We start from the raw sequence: 27,771 nt of genomic DNA, 5'->3' as shown, positions 1-27,771 counted from the left end.
ATTATATGATTTAGACATAGTATATGAAAGACCTCCTAAATGACTACATAGCAACCGAGCAATACTGCTTACAACAGACTATCAAAAGTCTTGTAGTGCTTAGTGTTTTTAATTTAGACCCTGGATTCTTGAGAATGGTTGGAGAAGCTCAGCTTTCAAAATCAGAAGTCCCCAGGCCTTGCAGCAGACAGGAGTGGAGACAGCCTCCTCAAGGATGTAAAAATTGCAGTGCGCTGGAGAAGAAAGTATGCATTGGGTCAGACATTTGTGTTGACGCAGCAGAATGGTGGAGCAAAGACATCCTGAGTAACCGGGCAGAGCCTTCCCATGGTTACTGCTGCATCCACACCATACCTGGAAATCAGCCATCAGGTGGCTAGAGAAAAAAGGCTTTTAAACTCAGGACCTCCTTACCCTCTCCCCTACCAAAACCAGCCAGAGAGGGGTGATGGTTGTCACAGCGCGGTCAGTAAGAGCTGCCTTTCACAGCTCTGTCTTCACAGTGGGGCAGGCAGAGCGTGACCGTGAAGAAACTACTATTCAAGTACATTTGTGCCTTTCAGCAACAAGTTAGCAGGACAATCATGTCTTCCATTTTGGTGGTTATTTTGGGACATTTTTCCTTACCATACTGATCTACTAAACATGCTTAAAATGTCAATTAGAGGCACAAAAGAAATCATGTTTTCTTCAGAAACCATGATTTCCACTCATTTAAGCAAACAACTGCTGTCAAGCATTACACAAATAGGATCTTGCTGGGAAAGCTTCTCATGCAGTTTTCCCCGTTGCAACTTTAGCCTCCTGAATTGGTTTGGTTGTGCTGCTAAGGGTTCCTTAACACATAGACAAGATGGCCCAAGCAAGGCCAACCTTTGTCCCAGACCCCCTGTTTTTGGAGGGGACAGAGGGCTTCAGTGATATCATTTGTAATGCATCTGATAAGAGGTGAGTTGCAGTCTGCCTGACTTGTTTCCCTGTGCGTTGGAAAAGCTAGGCAATAAACAAAGCATTACAAATAGTCATTGTGCTGTTTAATGAGATTCAGGTCATCTGGAATTGGAGGCCACAAACCCCAAATGATTTTTCCTGCCCACTGACCAGGCAGAATTTGGCACTACATCTCTCACCACTGTTGTTCTTATAACTAACAGGCTTCCCAAAAGTATCTGCCAAGATTAGCCTTGATGTAATTCCAGTAACTTCACGAGAGGAATATTTAGCTCTGTCCTTAATCACCCTTGTCCATTTTTCGACTTTTCAGAATCCTTCTATGAACGGTGATTTGCCTTTGATTCCTGGGATGCCAAACCAAGACTTCTCTGTGGTTGGACAAGCAATTCCAAGGTCAGAGCGGTCGGAAGGCAGATAGTGTCTATTCTGCACGCCAGCTGTGGCTGCTGCCTTAGCTCTCAGCTCACCAGCCCCTACAGCAAGTGTTACTGAACAGCTCACCCGTCTCATTCACTGCTCCACAGGTACTTCCAACACCATGGATCACGGTTACCAATAGCTCCATTGCTCATTTTACATCATCAGACCACAAGAACATCATCTTCCAGGTAAGCAATATTCCAAATACAAAGCTCTTGAAATTACATATACAAAAAGACAAAGGGAAAAAAAAAAGTTATAACAATAAACTGCAGTTGGCACAAAACTCAGTAAAAGGCTACTCACTGGCTGGCTCCTGGGGCAGTTCATAATTGTGGTATATTCTACTCATAATCGCTGTCTACAGCAAGAGCTATAGAAATCTGTCAAGGCTGGCTGTAGCTTGTGCTTTGTAGTCAATACATGTTAATAGAAATCTTTGATCCTATGACTTTGCAGATGTCTGCAAATATAGCAGCAGATATAATTTTCTTTTTAAGGCAGGTTCTTTTTCTCAGAGCATGCAATGCTCTACTTTTACTAACTTTAGGGATACTGATAGTACCTGTAAGGATGGATCTCAAACATTTCAGCTGACAGCTAGGTGCTACTTGATGCTGACAACCCAGGGTCTTAGTGGAGGTAAGACTCCTGTCTTCCCATGGGCTGTATGGAATGTACACTTCTACAAGGGAGGCAAACCTTAGCAACCTCTCAAGTAAAGCTATCCCTGACACTTTGTTCTCTCTCCAATTAAGAATCTTACAAAGCTTTTAATCTCACATTCAGTGTAGTTTGTAACATGCTGTAACACCCCTAAATCTCTACTACCCATTGCATTGTCATGAGGCAAGGGTTAGACATAACACTTCGTGGTTTGTGCTCCTTGCTTCCCCACCTATCCTTCCAAACATTATAGTTTCAAGGGGACAAGCACTTAAAAGGATGGAAAATGTTTGTCTATGAACACTTTCTCTCTAGCCAGAACTGCAGAGCAAGAGAGTACCTGAGAGTATCATCCTTTCCAATTCTGTAAAGGTATCAGCAATATTGCTATTTTTCCAAATTATATCCTGCATTAAAAGTAGATGAATTACCAGGACTTTTGTTTTTAAAGCAGAAATGGAAGGCTGGATGATTTTTCAGTAAAAATTTGTATTTTAATTAAATTGAAGGCATTTCAGTGAAATAAATTTACTTCTAGCGCAAATCTGCTCTGTGGAACTACAAATCTAAATTGGCACAACCCAGAAAGCAAGATTTCCCCTCTGTGTAAGCAGCACCCCAGTTTTGGTGCGCTTATATCACTTATACCTACTTATATGAAAAACTTAACTGGTACTAGTCAAACCTGAAAAAAAATTGTAGCTCAGAACACTAAAGCATTATTAAAAAGTGACTTTCACAGAGACTTTTGAAAGCTTGCCGCAGGAAACTTTGTGTAGATACACAAAGAAAGTGATGGAATACGGGTTTTCTATAGAAAAGAAATTTACTGATGCAAAGCACTCAGAGTATCTTGTATCCTTAAAAATATTAGGAAGCCAATTTTACTTTTCGATAGTTTAAAAAAAAAAAAAAAAAAAGTCCTCCAGACTTTCATCTGTACTGCAACAACTGTCAATTGGTCATCCAAAGCACTGATTGCACCTATTAGCAGACACACTGTCTTGAAAGTGCTCCATCTGTTCTAGTAGACAACCACAGTGAAATACAGTCCCAGTCTTCTTGTTGCAGCTCTAGCCTCAGAACGTTACCTGCAATTTCTCTCAATTAATCTAATAAATCCCTTATCAAGTACATGCAATCCAGATTTAACTCCACTGCCATAGCATTAAAACCAAAAGATTTTGAGAACAAGACGTGAAGAATTCCAAGGGAAGGGATCTTGGATTTCAGTTGCACCTTGACGTCCGAGTCTCCCATATGTGCCTTTTTCATGCTGAAAAGTTGTACAGTTTTCTTTAATGGGAAAACTGGATGTGGAAGTGAAGTAAGTGTTGAAACACTAAAAAGCTAAATGAGGGTAATGTAATTTGGGTAAGGAAAATCTCTCTGGCTTCTGTTCTGGCAGAATCAATAAAGGAAATCTGAAAACAAACTTACGAGCGAAAGTCAGTTTCTTGGGATGCAAGACAGTCTCGTAACACAGAAATAATATCACATCTTTCAGGATTTCACTCAACCCCCCAAGAGAACAGAAGATTCAATAGTAGCCTAAGATACTGAAGAATCATACTCAGTTCACTTCACTACTGAATAGCAATCCTGGATTTAAAAAAAGTTCTAATTTAAAGGAGTGTTGAAAAGCACTCAAACACTTGGACATAATGATAGCAGTGGTGTTCAGTTGTGTATCTCAAATATATGGCTCTGAAGAGAAGATAAGGAATTTGAGACTTTGTATTTTGACTCGGCTTCCTTATGCTTCAGAATTAATTGCAATATGTAGTTTTAGAAATCATAGAAATATTTGATTGGTTTTCACCAAAAGAGCCCTCAAGCTTTTCTTTTGTGGAATCCCATTCCTGGGTTCTTCCTATGTCTACAAAACAAGAGCAGTACATATCTAGACATAGAATCATAGAACCGTTTTGGCTGGAAAACACCTTTAAGATGATCAAGTCCAATCGTTAACCTAGCACTGACAAGCCCACCACTAAACCATGTCCCTAAGCACCACATCTATACATCTTCTAAATACTTCGAGGGATGGAGACTCAACCACTTCCCTGGGCAGCCTGGTCCAATGCCTGACTACCCTTTTGGTGAAGAAGTTTTTCCTAATATCCAACCCAAGACTGCCCTGATGCAACTTGAGGCCATTTCCTCTCGTCCTATCGATTGTTACTTGGCAGAAGAGACCGACCCCCACCTCGCTACAACCTCCTTTCAGGTAGCTGTAGAGAGCAGGAAGGTCTCCCCTCAGCCTCCTTTTCTCCAAACTAAACAACCCCAGGTCCCTCAGCCGCTCCTCATAAGACTTGTGCTCCAGACCCTTCACCAGCTTCACTGCCCTTCCTTGGACTCGCTCCAGCACCTCAATGTGCTTCTTGTAGTGAGGGGCCCAAAACTGAACACAGTACTCGAGGTGCGGCCTCACCAGTGCCGAGTACAGGGGCACTATCACCTCCCTGGTCCTGCTGGCCACACTATTCCTGATACAAGCCAGGATGCCATTGGCCCTCTTGGCCACCTGAGCACACTGCTGGCTCATGTTCAGCCAGCTGTCGATCAACACCTGCAGGTCCTTTTCTGCCAGGCAGCTCTCCAGCCACTCCTCCCCCAGCCTGTAGCATTGCATGGGGTTGTTGTGACCCAAGTGCAGGAGCCAGCACTTGGCCTTGTTGAATCTCATACAGTTGGCCCCGGCCCATCGATCCAGCCTGTCCAGATCCCTCTGTAGGGCCTTCCTACCCTCCAGCAGATCAACACTTCCACCCAACTTGGTGTCATCTGCAAACTTACTGAGGGTGCACTCAATCCCCTTGTCCAGATCATTGACAAAGATACTAAACAGAACTGGCCCCAGTACCGAGCCCTGGGGAACAACACTTGTGACCGGCCGCCAACTAGATTTAACTCCATCTACCACAACTCTTTGGGCTTGGCCATCCAGCCAGTTTTTTACCCAGCAAAGAGTATACTTGTCCAAGCCATAAGCAGTTTCTCCAGGAGAATGCTGTGGGAAACCTTGTCAAAGGTCTTACTAAAGTCCAGATAGACAACATTCACATGACACAGATATGTTTGCTAGAGAGATTGGCCAAGCCTCTGCTGGTACTTGAGGGCTTTTAACACAGTTTGAACTGCAATGCACAGCACCACTGCGGACACAGAAGAGCTTTCACTGTCATGAAAACAAGTCAAATAAACTTCCATCAGTTCTGAAAGAAGAATAAGCCATTGTGCTCATCAAAAACAGGTGGCAACCATCAGGACTGCATGTAATTCTAAAGCCTGATCTTCAAATAGGCTTCAGTTTTGCAATCTACATAATCCACAATATCCTTAATACTGAATTATTTGTAAGAAGCAAAAAAAAAAAAACAACAAAACAAACAAAAAAACCACACAACCCAAAAAACCCCAAAAAACAAAAAACCAAACCACCACACAAACCCTATTACAGAATGGAGTATCCTTCTTGTTCCTTACTGTCTGTATCAGAAAATTCATCTAGGACAAAGTAACTAAGCAAACATGTAATGAGGATTCAATACTTGGAAGGGATAGAAATCACAGAAGCTACAGAAGGTTAGTACTATTAGGTCAGGACAACTCAGCTGTTAGCAAGGCTTGGTAAAGACTCGTATTTTACACGACAAGTTGTACAAAGATTCAGACCTTTTCCTCCTTAATCTTCCAGTGACGCAAGCCTCACTGTCAGAATTCATGGGTACGTTGGCATCTCTGATAGTTGCTTACTGCATGCTAATTCTCTTTTCAGCTGAAGATACTAAAAACAAAAAAAAAAGTGAAGGTGTTCAGATTATGTAGTCAAATATGACATCATGTAACATGATAAAGATGTTAGTAAAGCAGGAAGTTCCTCTTCAGTTTTCAACCATACCGTATCCCATTCTTCACTGAGGGCTGGAAAACTCACACAACTCCTGCAAGGGCAAGGGCTCCAAGAAAGCAGAAATGTTGGCTGTCAGCTGGAAAGCAAGAACTTCATGCTGGGTGGAGTGAGCTGCATGGCTCAAAATACACAAAATACTTTAGAAAAGTCAAATCAAGAACAGCAAGAACTGCCCTTTTATACATTTGCAACGCATTTCAACTCTCATGGTCACCCAAATAATCCAGAGTGGGAACATACATACCCCCGCACACTCTACCATCCTACTAGGGCAGTATGTCAAGGCTTACTGTTCATTGTATGGACCACATATCTATGCTCATAGGCAGTATTTGGTCCTTTCTCTGATGCACCAGCTCTTCTTCCACCAGCAACTGTGAACACTAGCACTCCTCAGCAGATTTTTGAGGAACAAAACATTTATTTCCTGGGCTTGGTGGTCATATTGCTTACCACCATAACGCACCAAAGTTGCAGGCAAAGTTGCATTTAAGATCTATGAACTATCTGTACACAATTCAACTCCAGTAACAGACACCATAAAGGAGGCAGAATCAACTTTCAAAAAACTAATTTTAATCAAAACAAAAAAATTGTTGATCATTAACAAGTTTATAAAACAGTGATTTAGTTACATAAATAAATTGATATCAGTGTATCAAATCTTAATTACTTTCAACTTCATGAGCATGTTTACATGGGTGATGAAGTACAACCTTTTTACCTATTATAATAAATAAAATGGAGAGCATGAAATAGTTTTTCTAAACAAAAATACCTACAAACATACCTCTAGCATGTTCTCTAATGAAGGGAACAAGAGACACTGGACAACTTTTGCACCAAAACATAAAAACTGCTTTAAAAAGCACAAGGATACAGAACCATCAGCTAAAGTAAAGACACTATACTGTAACCAAAGTTGGTATTTAATAATATAATGAACAGTTTGGTAGTTAGATCTCCAGTTTGGTTATTTTAAAGCATTAAGACAAGGCAAGATAGAAGGCTGCTTTTGTTTGAGTAATTCTAGAGAAAATAAAATATATTAAAAAAACAAACTGAAAAGTAGAACAGTCATACCTACACAACTTTCTGTCCTGCACAAAGTCAAAATACCTATGCAGAATATATATATATAATATATATATATATGTTATTTGTGCACAAAGGTTAGCTTATTATTAGCTCACTGCAAAGGCGTAATGTATCATGTCAATCATTTTGGAAAACATTTTGCGTTTTGTGTCAAAAAGGATATTTCTTTAAGTCTTCTAGGCTAGGAGGCACAAACCCCAATTCTGGCATACTGTATTCTTAATGCTAAGGCTTGCTGCTCTGGCTGTGTATTTTTTGTTGTCCTTCTTTACTATAGTGCCTGTTACAAGCATGTGTGTATGTGTGTATACATATATATGTATACACGGGTTGTATAAATATATATATATAAAATTTTCCCCAATAGGTTATCAGTCCAACCATGCATTCCAAAAGGTGGCTCTGCATAGATGCCCAGCATATAGTTCACCACCTGAGCCAACCCTGAAGCAAGGCGCACTTTAGTCCTTCTGATAGGTTTTCTTTTTTGTTTAAAACCAAGCTACTGCAGCTTCAAGTATTTTGCATTACATAGATTTTTTTATAAATTAGTTAATGTTATATTTTTCAATATTCAGACATATACTATAATATATATACAGTACAATAAATGCTCTCATTCTTTTTTTAATTTTTTTGATAAATCCCTGAGAATGTATGTTGACAGTCGCTAAGTTTCCACATGCACAAGCATTGTGTGCCATGCTTCTGGATGAACAGCACTGCAAAGCCACGTGGTCAGCCTTTTAACTATTAGTATTTCATTTGTTGGTTTGTTTAAATACGCTGAAATGTAAGGATGAGTTACAAAGGAGTAAAGCTGAATCCATTCGAGGTACTTATCACAGGATGGAGGTGTTTTGTTTGGTTTTTAAAGCCATTGCAATATATGTTTGTTTTTTGAGGCTGTGAACGTATACAGAAAGAACAGGAGAGCGATGTGGGCTTTTGCCACTTGACAACATATACTCAGTGTAAACCAAACCTTTTTTAACCTCTCTCTCATACAAAACAGAAAAAAGGAAAAAAAAATAAACACACAAACTTTCACAACATGACAGTTCAGTTTGCAAACTCAATATAACTATACACATATAATACCGGTGTGGCTCTGTTTCTTTAAGTTAAAAAGGATACAAAGGCAGGCTCAAGTAAAAACAAACCACCCCTCCCCACCCCCCTAATCCCCCCATTCACACATTTTCATCAACCAAACCGCTCACGAACCAGCATCATCAGTTTCTTTTTGCCTTTGTAGATTTGTTTTAGGTTGTCAATGAACTGTGTAAACTGGATGTGACCATCATGAGCCATTAAGAAGGTCTCTCGGGCCTTGCTGAGGAACTCTATAAACTCGCTATAGTGTCGCGGGCTGATGTGAGTGAGACGTGAATGAGTTGTATTAATGTAGGCTCCGATCGTGGCATCCAAGAGTTGCCGCAAAGGGGCTTTGTCCAGTGACATGAGCTTACCAGAGTTCCTCCTTCCATGAAGTCCCACCATGCCAGGAGTGGTCAAAGTACACCTACGCAAAATGTCTGACAGTACTGTTGCACATTTGACACTTTTGACCACCAGAGGTATTATAGCTGCTAGCTCATTTTTCCCAAGGGAGTGGCTGAGCGCACATGCCCACAGAACGTCATTAATGGCAGGGTGTGTGTCCTGATTGTAACTCAGGTTGAGATGTGTCATGGCCAAAGTGGCCAGCTTGTATGCCCGCATGGGGTAACCACGGTGCTCCATGTATCGTGCTATAGTAAAAAGCTGTGAGTAGCTCATGCCGGTTGTAGCAGCATCTAGAACGATTTGGTAAGCGGTCTCAAAAGCTATGTGATCCTTTTCACATAAGGTCAGTGCAGAGAGGGCACAGTTTTGAGGATCCTTCATGGCACACTGTAGAGCAAGCGTCCTAGCACTGCCGGCCAACTTCTCCTGCTGATGGCAGTCCAGATGCAGACGGACGATGGTGCTGTTGGACATCACTGTTGTAGCAACAATACTAGTGGCTTCTGTTGGAGTGAAAAGTGTAAACCAGTTTTGCATGATACTATCCAGTGCATAAACACCTGTAGAAAGAAAGAAAGGATTAGCCACAACTGATAAAACCTAGCAGATACAGATGTTCAGCAAGAGATTACATTTGCCAAAGTCTAAAAGGTTGTCAGTACATTCAAGGGGATGCACTTCAGCAAGAAGGACTAAACCAGATAGGATGGCTGGAAAAGGACATTAAAATGAAGGCCACTGTGCAAACTCTTTAGCAATCACCGAAATGCAGAGAATAACAAAAAAAAGCCCACAAGATAAGCTTTAATCTCCTGGTGTGACAACTGAGCTGTTTTACTTGTTATTTAAGACAATTTGGATAACAAGTTCTGGCTCATTTGGTCTCATCACATCACTCAAAAGCAGCCCTCACACTGAACACTTAAAAAAGGCAATTTTAACTTCTTTTCTCCCTGTGCATATCAAGGCACAGTGGTGCATGCACAGAAGAATATGACAGTATGCTAAATGGCTTTCTTAATAGAACACCATGGCACAACTTAACAGAACACACTACACACACCTTAAAAAAAAAAAAAAAAATCCTAACCCCCACCTCCTCCCAACAGGCTTTTCAGATATATCTTGTATCAAATTCATATGCGCCTGAACATCAAGATCCTTATTAGGGAAATACTCTGAGCAATATGAACTACTCGGTATTATCTGAAATAGATATTTTCCTTAGTGTCACTTTATTCCTGCATGTGTGTGTTTGTGTGTGTGTGTTGGGCAGGGGGAGGAAGGGGGAAACAGTGACTAATGGGGTCCATAAATTGAACCTTATAGCCAACTAGAGTGCCTTATTATTGCTAGAGGTAGTTTACACACATCTGTGAGCCCACCTAAACCACACCCAGAGGTCCTCATTTTCTCTGTAGAACTCTGATGCTTCCCGTGCATCCCTTCACTCATCTACAACAATTCAGCATAGCCAGAGAATACCAGATCTTCATTTAAATAAACAGATTCCTTGCTTTACCATCTTGATTAAGTCTCAAGAGTACTTTGCATGACATTATAGGTTCTTTACGTGATACTTCTATTAGAATATGTAAACTAATTTAAAGCAGTATTAAACCCAGCATTTTATTTGCCGATATGCAACCGCACAAAATAACACCCAGGCCCTAATATCTGTAAGATAGTGTCAGCAATAATTATCTTAGCAAAGATATAAAAGCAATAAAACAAGAGCATTGAATGAAAATTTGCAGACACAAACCACTTTCTAGCTGAGGGCATACAAAGGCAAGCTGTATTTTTGCATGCTACTGACAACATTAATTTCCCAGTTAAGCATAAAGCAAAGAACAAACTAATCCAGAGAAGAAGCAGCAGCAATCCTCTGAAATTCTGAAACTCAAGAAGCACCTATGCAATACAATCCAACTCAGATGTATGAAAAGGGAATAAATACAGTAGGGAAACATGCTTTCCAGAAATACCTTTACTGACAATTAAAACTGCTCCCTTATTGTAAGTACTTATATTGTCCCCACTACCACAGCTGCTGATATTTTTTTTTTTTTCCAGCTACACATTAATGCACTCCACTTTCAGATTCTGTATCCTCATCTTGCAGATGGTAAACTGGAATACAGAAGCTAAGGGACACCTCATCAAGACACAGAGGAAATCTACGGCAAAGACCAGAAATGAACAGAACATCCTGCTGAGTGCACTATTCTCCCGCTGCTGTCCTCTTAGCATAAGACTGGTTCTGTTCCCACCTTATTTTCACCTTACATGGTTAACGACCGGTGCACTGGTATTTGGTTTGCTTTACAGTGCAGAGAGGCCTGACAAGGTCACAGCCACATAACAAAGAAGCATTACACTCTAAGCTTGGATTTACACAGGGGCTTAAAAAAAAAAAAACCACCACCTAACAATGAGAACCCCTTCAGGAGATCCTGTCTGCCACACAGCAGGAGGCATCCTCAGCATTTCATTCACCTGTTTTCTGGTTCCTCTTCCCACAGCTGACCAGATAGCTCTCTCACTTGCCTTTCAGAGCCCCACTTGGCCTTTCAGAGCAAGCAAAGTTGTAGCACAGTGCAACAGCCTATAACAACGAGCCTTTTCTCTACTGCAGCCTCAAACCCAAACCCATCATGGAGGCGACAAGGGTATTTCCCAAAGGTTATGCACACGCCCACCTTACAGGGGAATGAAGTCACACTGCATTACTCAACTATTGTCTCACTTGGCCTGTGCCTAAAAAAACCACTCATCATTGCCATAATGTATTCTCACCAAAGGAGTTTTATAGATGAACAGAAAAGTGGGAGACATTTGCAGAACATGGGTGTTGACAAGCAAGATCAAGCCCTCTAAGATTAGCTGACAAGAGAAGCATCTCAGAACATACCTACTTCTGTTGCACATGTTACCAACCACCTCACCATTTCCCGCCGTCGCCAATTCAGTGTTGATAGCGTCATCCGCATCACCTGTTAAAACAACACAAACAAAATACACAATTAATCCTATTGCAAACCAAGGCAATATACCAATGATTAGGGATTTTAAGTTACTCAAATACACTCGGGTTCAAAATGGCAGCCTCTTGCCCTCTCCACTCTGTTACCTCTTTTTTGGCTGATACGTCAAAGGGTTTGAAAAATATTGCTCAGCTACCTTAGAAAAGCATACAGAGAGTAATTTCAACTGCAGATCCTTCAAGGCTAGAGAAGAGACCATCTTATCTGTGGGGAAGAAAAAAAACCACCCCACAACTCCCCCAGCAACAAAAAAGCCCAATCAATTACCAATTATTCAAATTAAATTATATCATGCCTCCTCCCTCTATGCACAGTAGTTTTTAAAGTGGAAATGTGTCAACTCTTGCTGGGCAAACTAACCCCTTTAATCTTTCCCTCATCTGCATTTCTTTTCATTGACTTCAACAATAGACATGAGTTAGTGTACTGAGATTTGACTGGCTGCTTATTCTGCAAAGATACATATACAATTCCAGATATACACAGGTATTATTAAAAAGTCCACAGCAATTATTTCTCTCTCTGAACAAGGAGTCCCTGCAAAGAAGTTCCATCGTAAAATGATCAGAATCCTAGAAAAAGGACTTTAAGCTTTGATTATAGTGCCCATATTTTAGTTCACTTGCGGTTATTGCCTATTCTGTTTCTCAAAACATGGGCAAACATGTTTATTCAGCAAAATAAACAGTGCAGGGAAATTGCATGTAAAGTTTGCTTCAGCTACCTGGATACACCCCACAGATATATAGATGAAGAAAGCAAGTGGTTTTCCGCTTACAATATCAGTAATCATACTATGGTATTTCTATTTGTAGCAATTAAATAAAGAGCATAATAGGTCAATCGGAGCTCTCAGCGATGATCTTTACATATTAAACTCAACAAATGCACTCACAAAACAGCTTGGAGTCAGCAGCATTTCTAAGAGGGTTCTCAACCCATACCCCCTCCCAATCCTAAGGTGACTTCAAAGTGGCATGTAGCCCTCTGTCATGTTTGCTACTCCTGCCACCTCCTTTAGTCCTACGCTGTACATAGCATAATTAAGAAGGTGGAAAGACTGCTGAGGAGCACAAATGCACAGATCGTCTTTAAGAAGTCTAGTTATAAGAAACCATGAGTGGTTCCAAGCTGGCCTCCAAACATTCCCACCTTGAGACCCTGGTGACTGTACATCACCCGAAGTTACACGATAATGTCAGCTTTGTTGGCCTCAGACATTGTGGTATCATTTTAACTAAACAGTAATCTAAGTGCTAGATTGGAGAATAGAATTTTGAAAGAAAGCAAACCGATCCGTAAGGAGCAGCCCAATGCATTTCAAAATATGGCTAAGGTAAATCATGGAACTAGCCTTTGCCTGAAGTCTTGCTGGAAGAAAAACAGGCAGCCCCAAGTCAAAATGCACTGGAGGGCAATTGTCTGTCCCATTCTGTCCATCAAAGGGAAGGAGTCTAAGTGACTTCCTGTATTGATGCACACACAAATTGGAGGCTAACACTCTTCCAATATCCACAATGAATTTTCAGCTTCCCCCAAATAGAGTGAATCCAAGAGAAAATACAGGGTTATGGACCAAATTCTGATACTGGTGAGGGAGGAAATAAGGTTAAAAAAAAAAAAAAAGAAAACCAAAACAGTGTGAATGATGACTTCTCTGATGACTTCCCTCACTGTGGTGGTCTGTAAAAGGATCAGCAGGCAGAAGAGCCTCCAGCACATGTAGTAGGCATAATAGTACTTCCAGTGTAGACAGTCCTAACTTGAGAGCAAAAAACAATACCATATCTAGTTTCTTGACATAGAAAAGTTTCTTGACAAACTATTCTGGAATTAGGTTCCTTTCATTTGATTAAACTGACAAGATGAGAACAGCAAGAGAGGCACCCTTTATTGACGATAAAAACCCCAAGGATTTCAAATAAAGCATGTATTGGTGTCCTGACGAAGGAGGAGATGAAATTAATTCATACTGTAGCACATGTAGACAAAGTACTATTTCAATTCTGCTCAATACATTCTTGAGCTACCTCTTCCTAAAAGGAAGTTCCACATCTGTCCAAGATCTACCCAAGATCTGTGTTATCAATTGCAGAGAGCTTCTCAACAATTCAGGAAGTGTGAAAATGATGAGAGACCCCTGGGAATTACAGAGCTTATCTGAAAGCCAAGCTCTCTTCCACACAGAATAACCCTGACTTTGTCTTGATAGATCTTTATAAGAATTTCTTATAGAGGAACAGAAGATCTCACCACCCGTAAGAGATACAAGAAATGGCCAACCAACTATTAGCTCCCAGACAAATGCAAAACCTCTTCATCATGCACGCTGGAAGGAGGTTTATTTATTTATTCATTCATAGGTTTGGGGGGAAAGGACACCATTTGCCAAACACACGTTGAGTCATCACCTGCACTAACTTGCTCAGCAGTTCTGCCAGCAGTACCTGTTTGCATGTGTGCAGTAATACCTACTTGCATTAATGTAGCATACAACAGGCAAACAGAGGAATAGAAGCCCCTCCTGTACCTGCAGATCTTACAGCATTTGTGACGGTTCTGAAGGACAGAATACACCTGAGATGCTCCATGCCCATTTGGCCATGCTGATGACCTCTTTCCACAGCCACTTTAAAAGCCCTCCCTCTGCTGAGTCACATAATACATGCTGCCATTGGAAACAGGGAGAAAGAACCCAGGAGTCTATACACTACTCCCAAATCTAGAACAATAAGAGGCTTTTCTGCCACAGAGATCCCAGTGAGAGAGTTGTGAAATTGTTGGTGTCATCTCCTCAGCCCAACATGTCATTGCTGTAGCTGAGGCAGAACAGTACACCTGTGAGGACACTGCTGTTTAGTTTACCATGTGAGGGGAGAAGGCATTTTCTAAGGCACATAAATGTCACAAATAGTCAGACACCAGATAGTGAATACAGACAATCTAATTGCCATTAAGTCAGGGGGGCAGGGAAGGAGGAAGCATCTGTAGACCACTAGACACAGCGCTGACACTAAGGTTTTTGCAGGAAAAGCGTTAGTGTAGAAATCTACACAGCTGTGAGTTACTACCAGAAAACTGCTATGCATCCTCCTTCTGGAAAGCAAACTACCTTTAAGATTCTTAAAACACCTTTGTAAGCTTGGGACAGAACAGTGGACAAGTTCTACACCAGTTTGTTCTGAACCCTGCAACTGAGGAGAAAGTATGGGTTCATGATATTTCTTTCACTAGATCTCACTGAAGAGGTTCTGATGACACCACCAACCACAAAGGGGTATCCATGAATACAGTGATATCCAAAGCGTGCTACTACCACTGAATGATACTTGATGAATGCTTGAGGTGACACACAGGTCTATCATAAGGATCTTTCTCAAGTAAACAAACATTTGAGGCAGAAAGATGTGAAAAAAGAAGCAGATTTCCACAGTAACCTTGGGAATATGAAAGGCTAACAAAGCATACAGAATCTCAGCTTTCTGATTAAAGACTTTAGCTTCTAAACATCTAGAATAAGCAAATAGTACCCTTCTTTGTCATGAGAAGTAACTGGGATAATATCCTTTCCCCAGAAGTCTTTGGAGCTTTGTCTACTGAAGCAAAGTAAAAATGGATTTTTTGAAGAAATCTCTGAAGAGGGATGAAGAGATTTATTTTTGTTGAAAGGAACTGTGTAAACTCCAAGATTCATCAGTGTCAGGCAGTATTACTACAGATACCAAAAACTTAGCTGTCTCCTTTTAGCTTGCAAAATCTCTCCTAAGAGCCTGAAAACTGTTCTGAGGGTCTTCTACACCTCAAGCTAGGTTTGATGCATCTGGCCATCCCACAGCTGGTAAAGTACAGAATTTTGCCTTAGAAAGAGGTCATTATGGTTGACCTTGGCTTTTTCTAGTGATTCAACAAGCACCTACCAAATCTCATTTAAGGGAAAGAAGGGAAGAAATCATAAGAAACCCCTCAAGGCCGTGCAGAAAATACAGTGCATTTCTGTCAAGCAGAATAATTTTCCTTTCTAGCCAGTCCCACACATACTCCTGAACCCACTGCACTTGTCCTCTCTCACCCCTGCACAGAGGAGTGCCCTGCAGCCAGCCGCTCCCAGCTCTCTCTTCCACCCAAATGGCCTAAAGGGGCTGAACAGACCCTTAGTCTGTGTTTACTGGTTCATTGAGCTTTATATCAGAAAACAGAATTTAAAAACTTCAGACAGAGCCTGAAGAGGGCATGGTCCTCAGTGCTTAAAAGCTATACCCATCGACACTGGGTCAAATTCCTTTCTTCTGCTGTAGTAATAATGAACGAGGGAGATACCTGAAGGCCCAACTCCAGAGAAACTTTCAGAAGAGTGATGTCTGGCAAGCTGTCCATGAGTGTTGCTATTTTAAATGCATCCTGGGCAAGTTTGAAGATGTGTGACGAGGAGTGGATATTTTTCTGGATGGATTCTAACACTGTTTCCAGCCTCCGAACATCACCTGCAAGGTGTAAAGAGAATCACCAAAATGGAACAAACTCCTAAAACATCCAGAGATGTATTATAAATGAGCCTGCCATTGCTATGCAATAGTATGTTGTTTCTATGCAATAGAAACATACTATGCAATAGTATGTTTTTAGAAACCTTCCATAATTAAATCACATACGAATGAAAGACACAAGACAGCACAAACTCCTCTAGTGCCCGATGGTGTTAGTGCAATGCATCACCAAAAGTCATCCTGATTTGTGAATTTTAGAAGTGATTTGTCCACTCCTGGGTTGCACAATCTATGCCGTGTGTCAGAAGAACAAAAAGCTGTCTCATAAGCCTCAAATCAAGTTCATCTGTCTACCTAGCTAGCTTAACTACTTTGCTAGAAAACTAAGTGACAGGTTTAAGCCAGTTCAGTTTGTTGTACTCATTTCAAGGTCCTGTCAGACTGCAATTTGGATTCCTGAACACAAGTTTTATAATCTGTTTACTCCATGCAATATTAAAAGCATACATTTAGTTCAGTACGTAACTGACAGCAACGTACCTTTGGCTGCTGTTAGCATGGTCGATGCCAGCTCACACTGCTGGGATTCGATGTGACTTAGGGTGAACCAGCGGGGATACCGGTTTGGAACAACTGATGCAATGTGGTGTGGGCGGGACATGTCTCCCGAAGGAGCTGTAGATTCCAATACAAGCAACCTGAAATAAGCAAGAAGTCCTCCTTCATTAAATCATTATTACATTAGGTTACTCATGAGCAAAACTAAAGCTGCAAGAACACTTGACCTTCTTTACGAAATGTGCCTTTTTGGTTATAAAAAAAAAGATGGGAAAACCACTTCTCTTCTTGGGGAATCTTAAAAGTCCATTTGCCAAACCTGCCTACATCAGTAGGCATCTGCAGGAATTCACAGGACACTTAAGCCACCCATTAGTCAAGACAGCAGAGACTTTCTGCATCATGCATAGAGCTGAAGCTTTTCTCCCTGCCTTGTTTCAGTCTTTGAACCACAGCCCTCTGGAAGGAAAGTGGAGTAGTTCTCCACTGTACTGAGGACATGTAAATTTCTTTCAGTATTTGGAACATACTTTCTTCACTTAAAAATGCTCAAAGTAAGGGAGAGGGATATTCAACAAGTCATTCAGATTTTGACCTTGCAATAAATTCAGATATGAATTTACGTCCAAAAAGGACATTTTACTGTTCAACTATGACTACTTTTTAAAGTCCTTAAACTTTAGTCTGCCTACTTCATAAAATGTACCATAATCTGATGTTAGGGTCCCAAACAGCAGTGACAGAGGAACTTCCCTTTAAAGTTACTTTTCAGACTCGATTTTCTAATCCTGAAGCAAAAACTTCTTTGAGCATGTGTCAATCCACCAAGGAGAATTCATACTTAGAAAACTGAAATTAATGTGTTTATTGTTGACTACTACAATACAAGTGACAGCCCACAACGAAGACTCAACTGATGGCCCTTATAATACAATAGATACAACCAGTACACTAGATACTACATAAATGGCAGTGCCAAAAGTAGCAGTGAACAAAAATACGCATTTTTATTCAATACAAATAAGCATAGTTCCAGAACATGAACAGTTAACGAGACATCGAGTGACAGTAATAAGACAATGTTCAGAAGAAAAGCCCTTCAAGTGCATCAGGGTTAACATCCGAGTTCTGTTTCTACCAGCTTTCATATGCAAGTGATTTTCTAGCAGGAAGTAATCATTTGTCAATAAAATTACAACTCCTGAATACTGAAAATCCAATGCATTGTGATTTTCTGTGATAGAATATTTCTTATGGAATGAGCTCATTTAAACATGTTACAATTTCTTGCACTTAAATAAATACCTAAGTTCTTTAAGTAACTGGAGTGCATGTCTTTTTTTCACAGTAAGACAGTTTTAAGTTCCATCAGTTTTCTGTATGTTCCTGAAGCATAAGAAAGTATTCTTAAGAATTCCCTGAGAAAGGTAATTCTGAATATACAGGAGAGTATCTAGCAGGCACATATAAATAGAACATACCATGTAAATAACTATCAGCAGGTTATACTAACATTTTCAGACACATGTATGTGCATGCTAATATGGAAAAAAAAAAAGACTTCCCTTTTGACTTGTATCAAGAGTCAAATCCCTTCCCTAGTACCACTGAGACACCCCATTATATAGCTTTATATAGATAAAAATAAAATACATATAAACTCTTCAGCTGATTTTTTCCAAGCATAGACAGAGGGTGGGGGGAGAGATGCACTATGAGACGGTTTCAATAAACAGTAAAAATCCCAACTACCTAATGCAAAAAGGGATTATTAGGTTATGAGTAAATAGACAAAGAGCATGAAAGAAAGAGGCTGTTTTGGGGAAATCTTTTGTCTCTTTTGATTTCATTGCCAGCTTCTATGTTCTTTTGCTGTGAAAAGAAATGCTGTTGTGAATTGGTGGCTTTCATGCCATTTTGGCAAGATTAGGGAACATCAGAACAAGCACAAGCAGATTTAGCATTCTTCACTTCCTCCCCCGCCCCCTTTCAAACATGAATTATTTAGCCAGGTTTTAGCAAAGCTACCTTGTGATTAAACATCACCATTAAAGTCTGGCACCCAAAGCCTGGGTGAAATTCAGGCTGAACAAGGGATCAGCCAAACTAAGCCAAACATTCAAGTTCAGATTCCAAGTGAGCAGTCAACTAGGTCACTGCAGATCCACATTCTCCAAGGCTCTGTTCCATATGTTTCTGTGCTGCAAGCAGAGAACTGTAGACAGAAGCAACCATCAAGGATAGCACAACTCTGTCCTTGCAGACCTGAGGTGTATGCAAGAAAGCCTTTATGGTCTCAGCTTCCATTGATTTCATACTGAGTGTTCCACACACTAAAATAGGATTCAAACAAATGAAACGGCAACAGATGATTTTGAATACAGGGAGGTAAAATGCTCCAGAGCTGCCATCATGGGTCATTGACCTGTGTAGACTTGTGTGTAGACTGACACTAAACACTATGTCTGGAGAGCAACTAGCTGCAGTCTTGGGAAGTTAACTGCTTTAATAAATGTTGAAGTGAAGAAAGAAATATGCTCCACTTCTAAAAGCATGAGCAACCGCACAGACTTCTATGCAGCACCTTTACTTATTTCCACACGAGATTTTCGTCCTTACCACAGCCATTTCCTCCCTGCCATGGAAGAAAAGATGCTCAGGTTTTCCTCTTCTGATCCATTCAACCTCAAAACCATGAGACAGACATTCAGTCTTCATGTTTGCTTTTTTTCTTCCCCCCCCTCAAGGCAGCATTTTTCATTTGGTTTGTATTGGGAGTCCTTTATACACTGAACTATCGCTTTGGTGCAAATGCAAAGAGTAACCAACCTTCTTCAGGAGAATTTGAGAAGTGCTGAGGAATGCAGACAGACATGGAATAGAAAGTGTCTAAATCTGCCATCACCACAGTTCAAGATAGCAGTTCACGCTTCTGAAGGGTGACAAATATGAAAATACAGAAAGACTGATTATTGTCTAGGGGTGAACTCTAATCTGCCTTATCAAGTGATGACAAAATGGCTATAGAGAACAGCCCCGATTACGCTGAATGTCTCCTGTGATTTTACCAGATGGAAGCAAACAGACAACTCTTTCTTATACTGGTCTGTTTGAAAAGTAACTTCTTTGGCTGAGATGACAGCTTCATACCAAAAGATGGCTGGAGCTACCCATGACTAACTGGAGATTTCATCATTTGGATCTTTCAGTGTCTTGCTTGTTTTTCCAGTTGAGAAAGGAAACTTCCAGAAAAGAAGTTCAGGTATGACTGGCTTCTGGGGAAAGCCCAAATCCTTGTTCAAAAGGAATTGCATGCTGCCATCACGTTCACTGAAGCATTCAGTGCACTGTGCAAAGCTGCTCATGGATGTCTATTCCAGCCTTTCAGCATGGTTTCAGTAGTTTAGTTTAAGGAGGAAAACTCCACACAAACAATCTCTGAGAAACACTTTAAGGTAGTAACTGAAAATAAATACAAGGACACAAGTCTAGTTTATAAAATTGACCTTTTTTTCTAACAACAACAAAAAAAAAAAACCAAAACCAAACCAACAAAAACCCCACCCACATCTCATACTACCTTGCTGATTTGATATGACCAGGGTTATTGATGCGCTTAACTTGTGATAAAAGAAGAGTGGTGTACTTCGATGGCCCAGACAGCCTTCTGATCATATGTCTGAATGTTCTCAATAGTTCATCAGTAATGCACTTTTGTCTTCTCAATCTATTTCCTAAAATGCTAATCATAAGCAGCAAGTATGCAAGGTCACTCTTCGTATTTCTTAGACTCTTTCCTTAACATGCATTACTAGACATTCTTGGAGGCAAAAAAAAACAGGCTAAGCAGTCCTTTCGACTGGCCTGATAGTAGCGATGTTTTGTTCTTACGCATGCCCTCCCGTTTAGTCCTTTGAACACAGAATTATTTTCTCCCCATTTAGTTTTTTGGAGAAACTAGCTCCAGAATACACACCTCCAAACCACTAGGACACAACCTGTCTGATGAAGCTAAATACTACTTATGTGGATAGTGTGTCCTTCAATCACTGTGCAATCATTCTTGATAATAATGACAGGAAAACCCAACACTTTTTTTTTTTTTAATAAAAGAAATCTGTGACTTGATTGCTCTTAGTATTCAGTTGTGGCTATTCTTTGTCAACCATCAACTACAAGGTTCTCGACAGCAACCAGACAATCCAGATGGGACCAGTTTCTTCCCTGCATTGTATGTGGACAACAAATTTATCACTGGTCATTTAGGCCCTTGAAGATTCCTTCAGAAGGCTTTTCTTAGCCACCATTACCAATCTGGGCTGTACTGAGATAAAGCCAGCACACACTGAGCACTCCCTGAGAAACATCTTTTTCCTGATTACTGAAGACAAATAGGATGCAAGTCAGACATTTTGTTGTCACATGACATACTCCATTTAAATCCCAACATTCATGCAGAAATGGGCAAGACAGCTTCATTATGAAGCACAAGAAAAATGTACTGGCTCAGACCACACCATATGGTTTCAAATCTATCATTGAGAGTTAATTTATAAAGAAGGACAGTGGAACAAATAGTTATACCAAACAGGCTAAGCAGCAGATGATCCTGAGCCTGCTGGTGAGATACCTCTTTCTTCATCACCAATACCATCACACACACAATCACATGGGTGAGAGAACACACATGCTAAAGCTGTCATTGTTTAACACAAAACCACGTGCCCCGTGAGTGGCATTCTAGAAGGATTTATAACAGAGAATGCTGTTTTACAGTTGTAGATAAACACTAATTGTACATTTACAAATTATTATACTGTAGTTACTGCAGACACCCATTGCTTTTACAGATGACAAAACTAAAATAATTTCTCCTTAAGGGCAGAATGCTTCTTTTAGAAAAAAAACCAAAAAGACTCTGTCTTGATTACCAAGCTTCTTCCCCTTTTCCCAGCCGCTACTTGTGCTCCTTCTAGATGACTCATGAATACATACCGCATGGCTCTCAGTGCAGTTTTGTATGCCAATTCAGCATCATGAGGTAGGAGAGAGGTGAAGAGATACTTGGCAAATGTGTGCATTGGAACGCTCTCTCGATGGATAACTTCGCCTAAGCCACTATATGGTCCAGCTGCCGGAAAGAGAAAGAGAATGTCAGTCTTTACATACTGCTAAAATGCAACTTCTGGACCTTTAAAAACATTCACTATACCTTCAGTTAGAATTGGTATTCAGTGACAGAGTTTGCTGTACAAAAGATAAAGTTACATTGCTATTTTCTGTGAAATATGTTACACATATATCACATATATACAGTGTATTACAAGTATATTAAATACCATATATTCTTTGAGACAACAAGACATTGCAAATAGTATAGTACCAAGCACTCTACCAGTGCACATACAAATGACAGAATGGTTCCAGTGCTCCATGGGGCTCATTCAGCAAGCCTATGGTATGCAAAAGTAGAAAGTGATAATCCTAGCTTTGCCTCCATGTAGTTACATTGTGCACATGAATGCCTACGCACCCTGCGGTTGCATGACTGCTTTATCACAAATCTACCAGAAAAAAAAAAAAAACAAAAACAAACAAAAAAAACCCAACCAAAAAACAAAACCAAGAGTGGTTACAGTGGAAAAATGTTTATCTTCAATTGAAGTTACATGACCAACCACCACAGCAGCATCTGATCCCTACTAATGTCTCACCTGATGTTAGGCATTTAAATAACCCTTTGGTCTGGACTTGGTCTCCAGAGAAGACTAGGTCAGATCTTGCACCAAAGCTGGTTTTGTTAGACCATTATAGCCACATGATCTTAAAAGTTGTATTTGTTGTGGGAAAACTATCCCCATTGTCAGGGCAATGGATTTTGCTCACACTCAGTGCAGCCAGTGTAGTATTTCAACTTCATAACAGCAGCGTCAGGACTGACAACAACAAAAGTAAAATGCAACTATTTCCTTGCTGAGTTCTGAATGTTGATGGTGCATAAGAATCCCATTTTTACATTTTTCCTGCAACCTTAAGACTGTTATTCCTGTTAATAGGAAAACCGTGTCAAACAGTTTTTGACTTCAGTGACTAGAGGTTCAGGCATTAAATGTTGCAAGACACAGAATCCTACATTAAGCATTACTGGACTATTATTGCACAGATAGCAGCCAGCAGTCCTAGAAGTCACTACTACTTCTACTAGAGATTCCAACCCACCACACTTGGATGGATGGATAAATGACCATGAGAGTGCACTCCTTCACTGCAGAGTCACATCTATCATTTAAACTGCTTCCAGCAGCGGTTCAAACTAACATGGCTGACTCTACACTGAAGCAGACGAGGAGAGCAGACCAGGAGAAAGAGCCAAGCTGTTTCAGCAATGTTTTTCTGACTGGTGCCTTAGCACAACACGCAAAGATAAAATCACTAGGCGTGAAAAAATTCTGAGCTCCATAGGTGGGCATTTCTGAAGACTGGGGCTGATTACAAAGGAAACATCAGTGAAGATTTAGTAGGTGACAGTGTGTCTCAATCATTTAAAATGAAGTTGAAAGCCATTCAAAACTAGCTGGCATTGCTTCAATGAAAGAAGCATTTCATGTATGTTTGCCAGTTGGTGGTCCAGTCAGAAACTCAGTTAGGACACGAAGAATACATGACAAAGCATTTATATGAAAATATATTCTGCCATTAACTTAGCAGTCAAGCAAAAAATTAGAACAGTTCTTGCAAAAGTGTCTTACGTTCTGCTTTCCCACGCACTCAAATGGTAGCTACATACAGCATGCATTAATCTGCATTAACAGCATAGAAATCAGCTTAATATTGGATTAAGCTTTCTTTATTGTATCTACAGGACTTTAACTATAAAAACACAATTGATATGATTAGCATCTTAAATCACTGCACAGTTTTTCCTCCATGTGAGCTGGCAGTTTCTGCCTAACCTGGAGTAAACTGTAGCTATTTCAGGAAAGCCAGATTTCTTAGCACACAGTAATGCAAGACCATCGCTGCACACTGCTCACCACAGCAATTCTGTAGGTAGTTGTCTTAGCAGATTTCCTGCTATGATCACTTGTTTACTACTCTAAGAAAACATTAAAAGAATTTCAGTGATCGAAGCAGTAAACTAGAATTATCAGAGAACACTTCAGAGAAATCCTGCCTTTTCCTCATAAAGCATCCTTACCAGTAAATAGATGCAGCAAATTGATTTTATAATCCATAGGATTCCTGTATGGTGGTTAATAGTTGGATCTAGCAAGCAGCTGTTCTTGTCCAAAGGCCATAAAGCAGCAGTACAATCGCACCATAATGGAAACTCTCTCCGTGGTGTGGCTTCTCTGCAGTTTCAAATCAGTAGGTATCAAAAGTACCTACTTTTGGTACCTACTAGTATCATCAGTAGGTACCAAAGTCTTTAAGGACTTGGGCAAAAATAGTGACTAAGAGCTGAGAACCCTAAACAACATACTGCACCTCTTCCATTAAAGAGGAAGTTTTAAAGAACAATTGTCTTACAGAAAGAAAGCAAAACCTGACTGCTGTGTAACAGTCTTCACAACTTACCTAGAGCAGTACCACACTCCCCACCATCCCTTGAGCAAGCACTCAAAACTTGGACCATGCCTTTGGCTAATTGGTTCCTCTAAAGTTTTTTCTTCCATTTAAAAAAAACAAAAACCAGAAAGACAACCTCAGAACCCATGAGACTACTCGCTGAACAAGAGTCTTAAGTGCTACACGTTAAGCCTTTTTAAAAGCTAAGGCAAAAGTATGCACTTTTTTGTACAGATTTTATTGCAACACACTGGCTAATTCCCAGACACAAATTGTTCGTCCTGTTCAAAATTTAGTCACATGACCAGGCCTTAAGCCTCAATATTTGACCATGTATTTCAATTTTCACACATGATACAAACTTCAGAGGCAAGTCATTTTCCTAATTGCTACAAATAAAACGTTACATTTCTGTTCCAGCAGTTCTAAGCGAATTTTCTGAGCTCTTCACTTGGGAACAGAGGTAAAAATCTTCATACATTTACAAAGCTGCCAGTCCCTTTTTCAGGATACAAGGAACACTTAGAATTTTGCTACCTGAGAACTGTTGATGATAACTGATGTCTATATTATTTAATTGTGAGCCTGGGTTGTATAATCAGGACACTGAGATTATGACATGTGACAAATCTAAAGAACAAAATGTAATCAAAATTAAAACAAAAGTCTTATACATCAATAAATGCCTTATCTCTACAGTCATGTGATAGCTGAAGTATGTTCAATTTTCATAAGATATTGGAAACACAATTTTGCTGGAGTTCTACATCAAAAAACCATCTGAAGTATGTAAGGCGGTTTCCACAGGAATACTAGTTCTGTGTGCTTATGCAAGTGAGGACAGTTTAAAGAAGCAGTTAGCATCTATATTGAGCTACCTTCTAATAGGAAGACTGCTTGTTTTCGAAAAATCTTCACCAGAGTATCATCCAATTCAATTTCCTGTAGCTTAGAAATGAGCTGCTCCTCATTTCGACAAACCTTCTCTTGTGCATACAAGCCATCTGGCATTATTCGTTGCTGTCCCAGCCCTATCAATGCTACTTCCACAGCCAGCGTTAAATAAGATTCCCCTTCTTCTAAGAACTTGTGTGCAGGCAGGTGCTGGTACTCCAGAGATTTGCATTGCCCCATGTTCTCTGTAAGAGGTGACACAAAGAAAAACACATCAGTAAATCATTCTAATGCATAATCTGCCTATAGTGCCACATATACAAATGCTTCCCCTGTTAGTATTAAGTTTTTTAATGATGTAAATTTCTAGCACAATCTCAAAATCCAATGATCGAATCTAAAATATCCCATCCAATTCCACATGGCAGAAACACACACAAAAAAAATTAGGTTTTAAATAACCCACTCAAGTAAAAACAGAAGTTTTCATTTTTAAACTGCATGATTTAGAGAAAAACAGTTTCTCCAGCTTTGTGTTAATGAGGCCAAAATTGGAAGATCCATTTCAATTTTCTTCCCCCACCTATTTCTGTATCTCCTTAAAGCCTTGATGCGTAAGAGGAAGGGAAAGGTGCTTATACACCTACATAGACTTTGGTTGAAGCTATTAGGATTGTGCAAATACAATAGGCCTGGGATCTCCATAACTTTAAAGCATCCTCTGTTTGCTAGCACTCTTTTCAGGCTTTTTTATTTGTTATGGTTGTATTTATGATAAAAATGTATTTTATTAACACTAGAAGTCCTACTTTTAGTAAAGATTACATGTAAATTTCACACAGGCCAAGCCATAAATTGCTTTGAAGAGTACTACCGATTCATTTGGCACTTCACAGACACACCATATGACAAAACACTGTTCCAACCTGTAGCAGTTTACAGTCTAATTTGGGAACAAAAAGTAACAACGGACATATGTAAGGAGAAGGACAACTGCAGCAAATGGGAAGGCTGAATGCATTTGGTAGATTGCACATGCGTAAGAGGATGTTACTTTTTGACACAGACTGTTTTTATTTCATGGAGTTGTTTTGGTTTTCTTATAATCACAAAGAATCTGATTTCCAATTTCTTTTAATTAAAAGTTCTTCCAAAATTGGTGGATATGGGATTGGAAATTTATTGAAGAAAATCTAATTGAATAAAAGGAGTTTTGAGGGAAAGGCCCAAGAAGACTGTGGATGTACGCATAAAAGAGCTGCAGGTACAGGGATGAATCCAGTTTCTGTCCACACAGGTCGTGATAAGAAGCTACTGCAGAGGTGGAAAGAGACTAAGGACTTAGTCAGTTAAGCTCCTGGGAAGCAAATACTGAAATTACAACGGCTGTACACATGCTATCTTAAATCATGTATTGGTAACTGCGACACTGCTTTCCAATTCATATAATTTACAGACCATGTATGTTACCAATTTTAAGTGTTTTGTCATTAATTTGAAGTATTATGTACACTTGTAGCTAAGAAGTCCAATAACATCCTGGGCTGCATTAGGAGGATTGTTGCCAGCAGGTCAAGGGAGATGACCCTTTCCCTCTGCTCAGCACCGGTGAGCCCACACCTGGAGTGCCGTGTCCAGTTGTGGGCTCCCCTGTACGTGGACATACGGAAGCAGATCCAGTGCGGGGCCACAAAGATGATTAAAGGACCGTAGCATCTCTCATATAATGAGAGTGAGACAGGTGGGATTATTTAGCCTGGAAAAGAGAAGGCTCAGGAGGATCTTACCAAAATGTATAAATATCTGATGGGAGAATGTAAAGAAGACAGTGCCAGACTCTTCTCAGTGGTATCCTGTGACAGGACAAGAGGCAATGGGCACAAACTGAAATACAGGAAATTCCATCTGAGCATAAGAAAACACTTTTTTACTGTGAGGATGGTTGAACACTGCAAGAGATTGCCCAGAAAGGTTGTACAGTGTTCATGGAGTTATTCAAAACCCAACTGGACACAGCCTTGGGCAACCTGCTCTAGGTGACCCTGCTCTGAGGAAAGCAGAAGGGCTAGATGACCTCCAGAGGTACCTTCCAACCTCAGCAATTTTGTGATCCTGTGATTTCCTGCAACTTCTCAGAAAGAGGACAGAGAAACGTATGTGGAAGAGGGCTGCTGCTATAAAGTCTTATTTCGTTTTATTTCAAGTGTGAAATACAGAATTGTCTTCAAGAATGAGTAACTAGTAATTTTAAGTGCTTTCATATCTTACTTTAAACATTTTCTCTACCTTGAGTTTTCTTATGGAATGCAAATGTGAGTTTTTATACTATGAAAACACTAGCTTTGAAGCTGATTCAGAAAGGCAAGATAGAAAAATGCCTCTGGTAAATGAAGACATATAGAAGACTGCTCCCTTTGCTTGGCCTTACCCGTGAAGTCTGAGAATCCATGGAAGCTCTCATCATCCACCCTGCAGGCTTCCATCAGGCTACTGAAGAGTGTGCCAATGGGGTCCAAAGGGTGTCCCACCCAACCTTCAAGGTTTGTTATTGAGGTTACTCCTCTGTGAAGAAGTTCTGTGACAGAAAAGATGGAGGAAGAAGGGAGGAAAAGAGAGCACATGTTAGCCCCTCAAAACAATTATAAAAGTAAAA

The 27,771-nt window shown here is 40.2% G+C and overlaps 1 protein-coding gene across 2 annotated transcripts in view; it reads right to left on the bottom strand.

Annotated features, from left to right (window-relative positions):
• Positions 1-5,733: 5,733 nt before the first annotated feature.
• LOC309602954 (zinc finger SWIM domain-containing protein 6) overlaps positions 5,734-27,771 on the bottom strand; it is a gene marked incomplete at its 5' end in the record, with an annotated part of 115,676 nt that continues 93,638 nt past the window's right edge. The window contains 8 exons of one of the 2 annotated variants that reach the window (XM_082337135.1): positions 5,734-5,833; positions 8,285-9,126; positions 11,481-11,562; positions 15,931-16,094; positions 16,638-16,795; positions 21,651-21,786; positions 25,103-25,363; positions 27,547-27,693. In XM_082337135.1, coding sequence (XP_082193261.1) covers positions 5,768-5,833; positions 8,285-9,126; positions 11,481-11,562; positions 15,931-16,094; positions 16,638-16,795; positions 21,651-21,786; positions 25,103-25,363; positions 27,547-27,693 — 1,856 coding nt within the window. In that variant the 3' untranslated portion in view covers positions 5,734-5,767. Of the gene's footprint in view, positions 5,834-8,257; positions 9,127-11,480; positions 11,563-15,930; positions 16,095-16,637; positions 16,796-21,650; positions 21,787-25,102; positions 25,364-27,546; positions 27,694-27,771 lie in introns of those variants that run through there. The other variant, XM_082337136.1, reaches the window with a different exon arrangement.

The sequence above is a fragment of the Platalea leucorodia genome (genome assembly GCF_965183815.1).
Source record: "Platalea leucorodia genome assembly, chromosome: Z".
Taxonomy (NCBI): Eukaryota; Metazoa; Chordata; class Aves; order Pelecaniformes; family Threskiornithidae; genus Platalea; species Platalea leucorodia.
The sequence above is the reverse complement of the archived record's forward strand: the minus strand, read 5'-3'. Positions and strand labels throughout refer to the sequence as shown.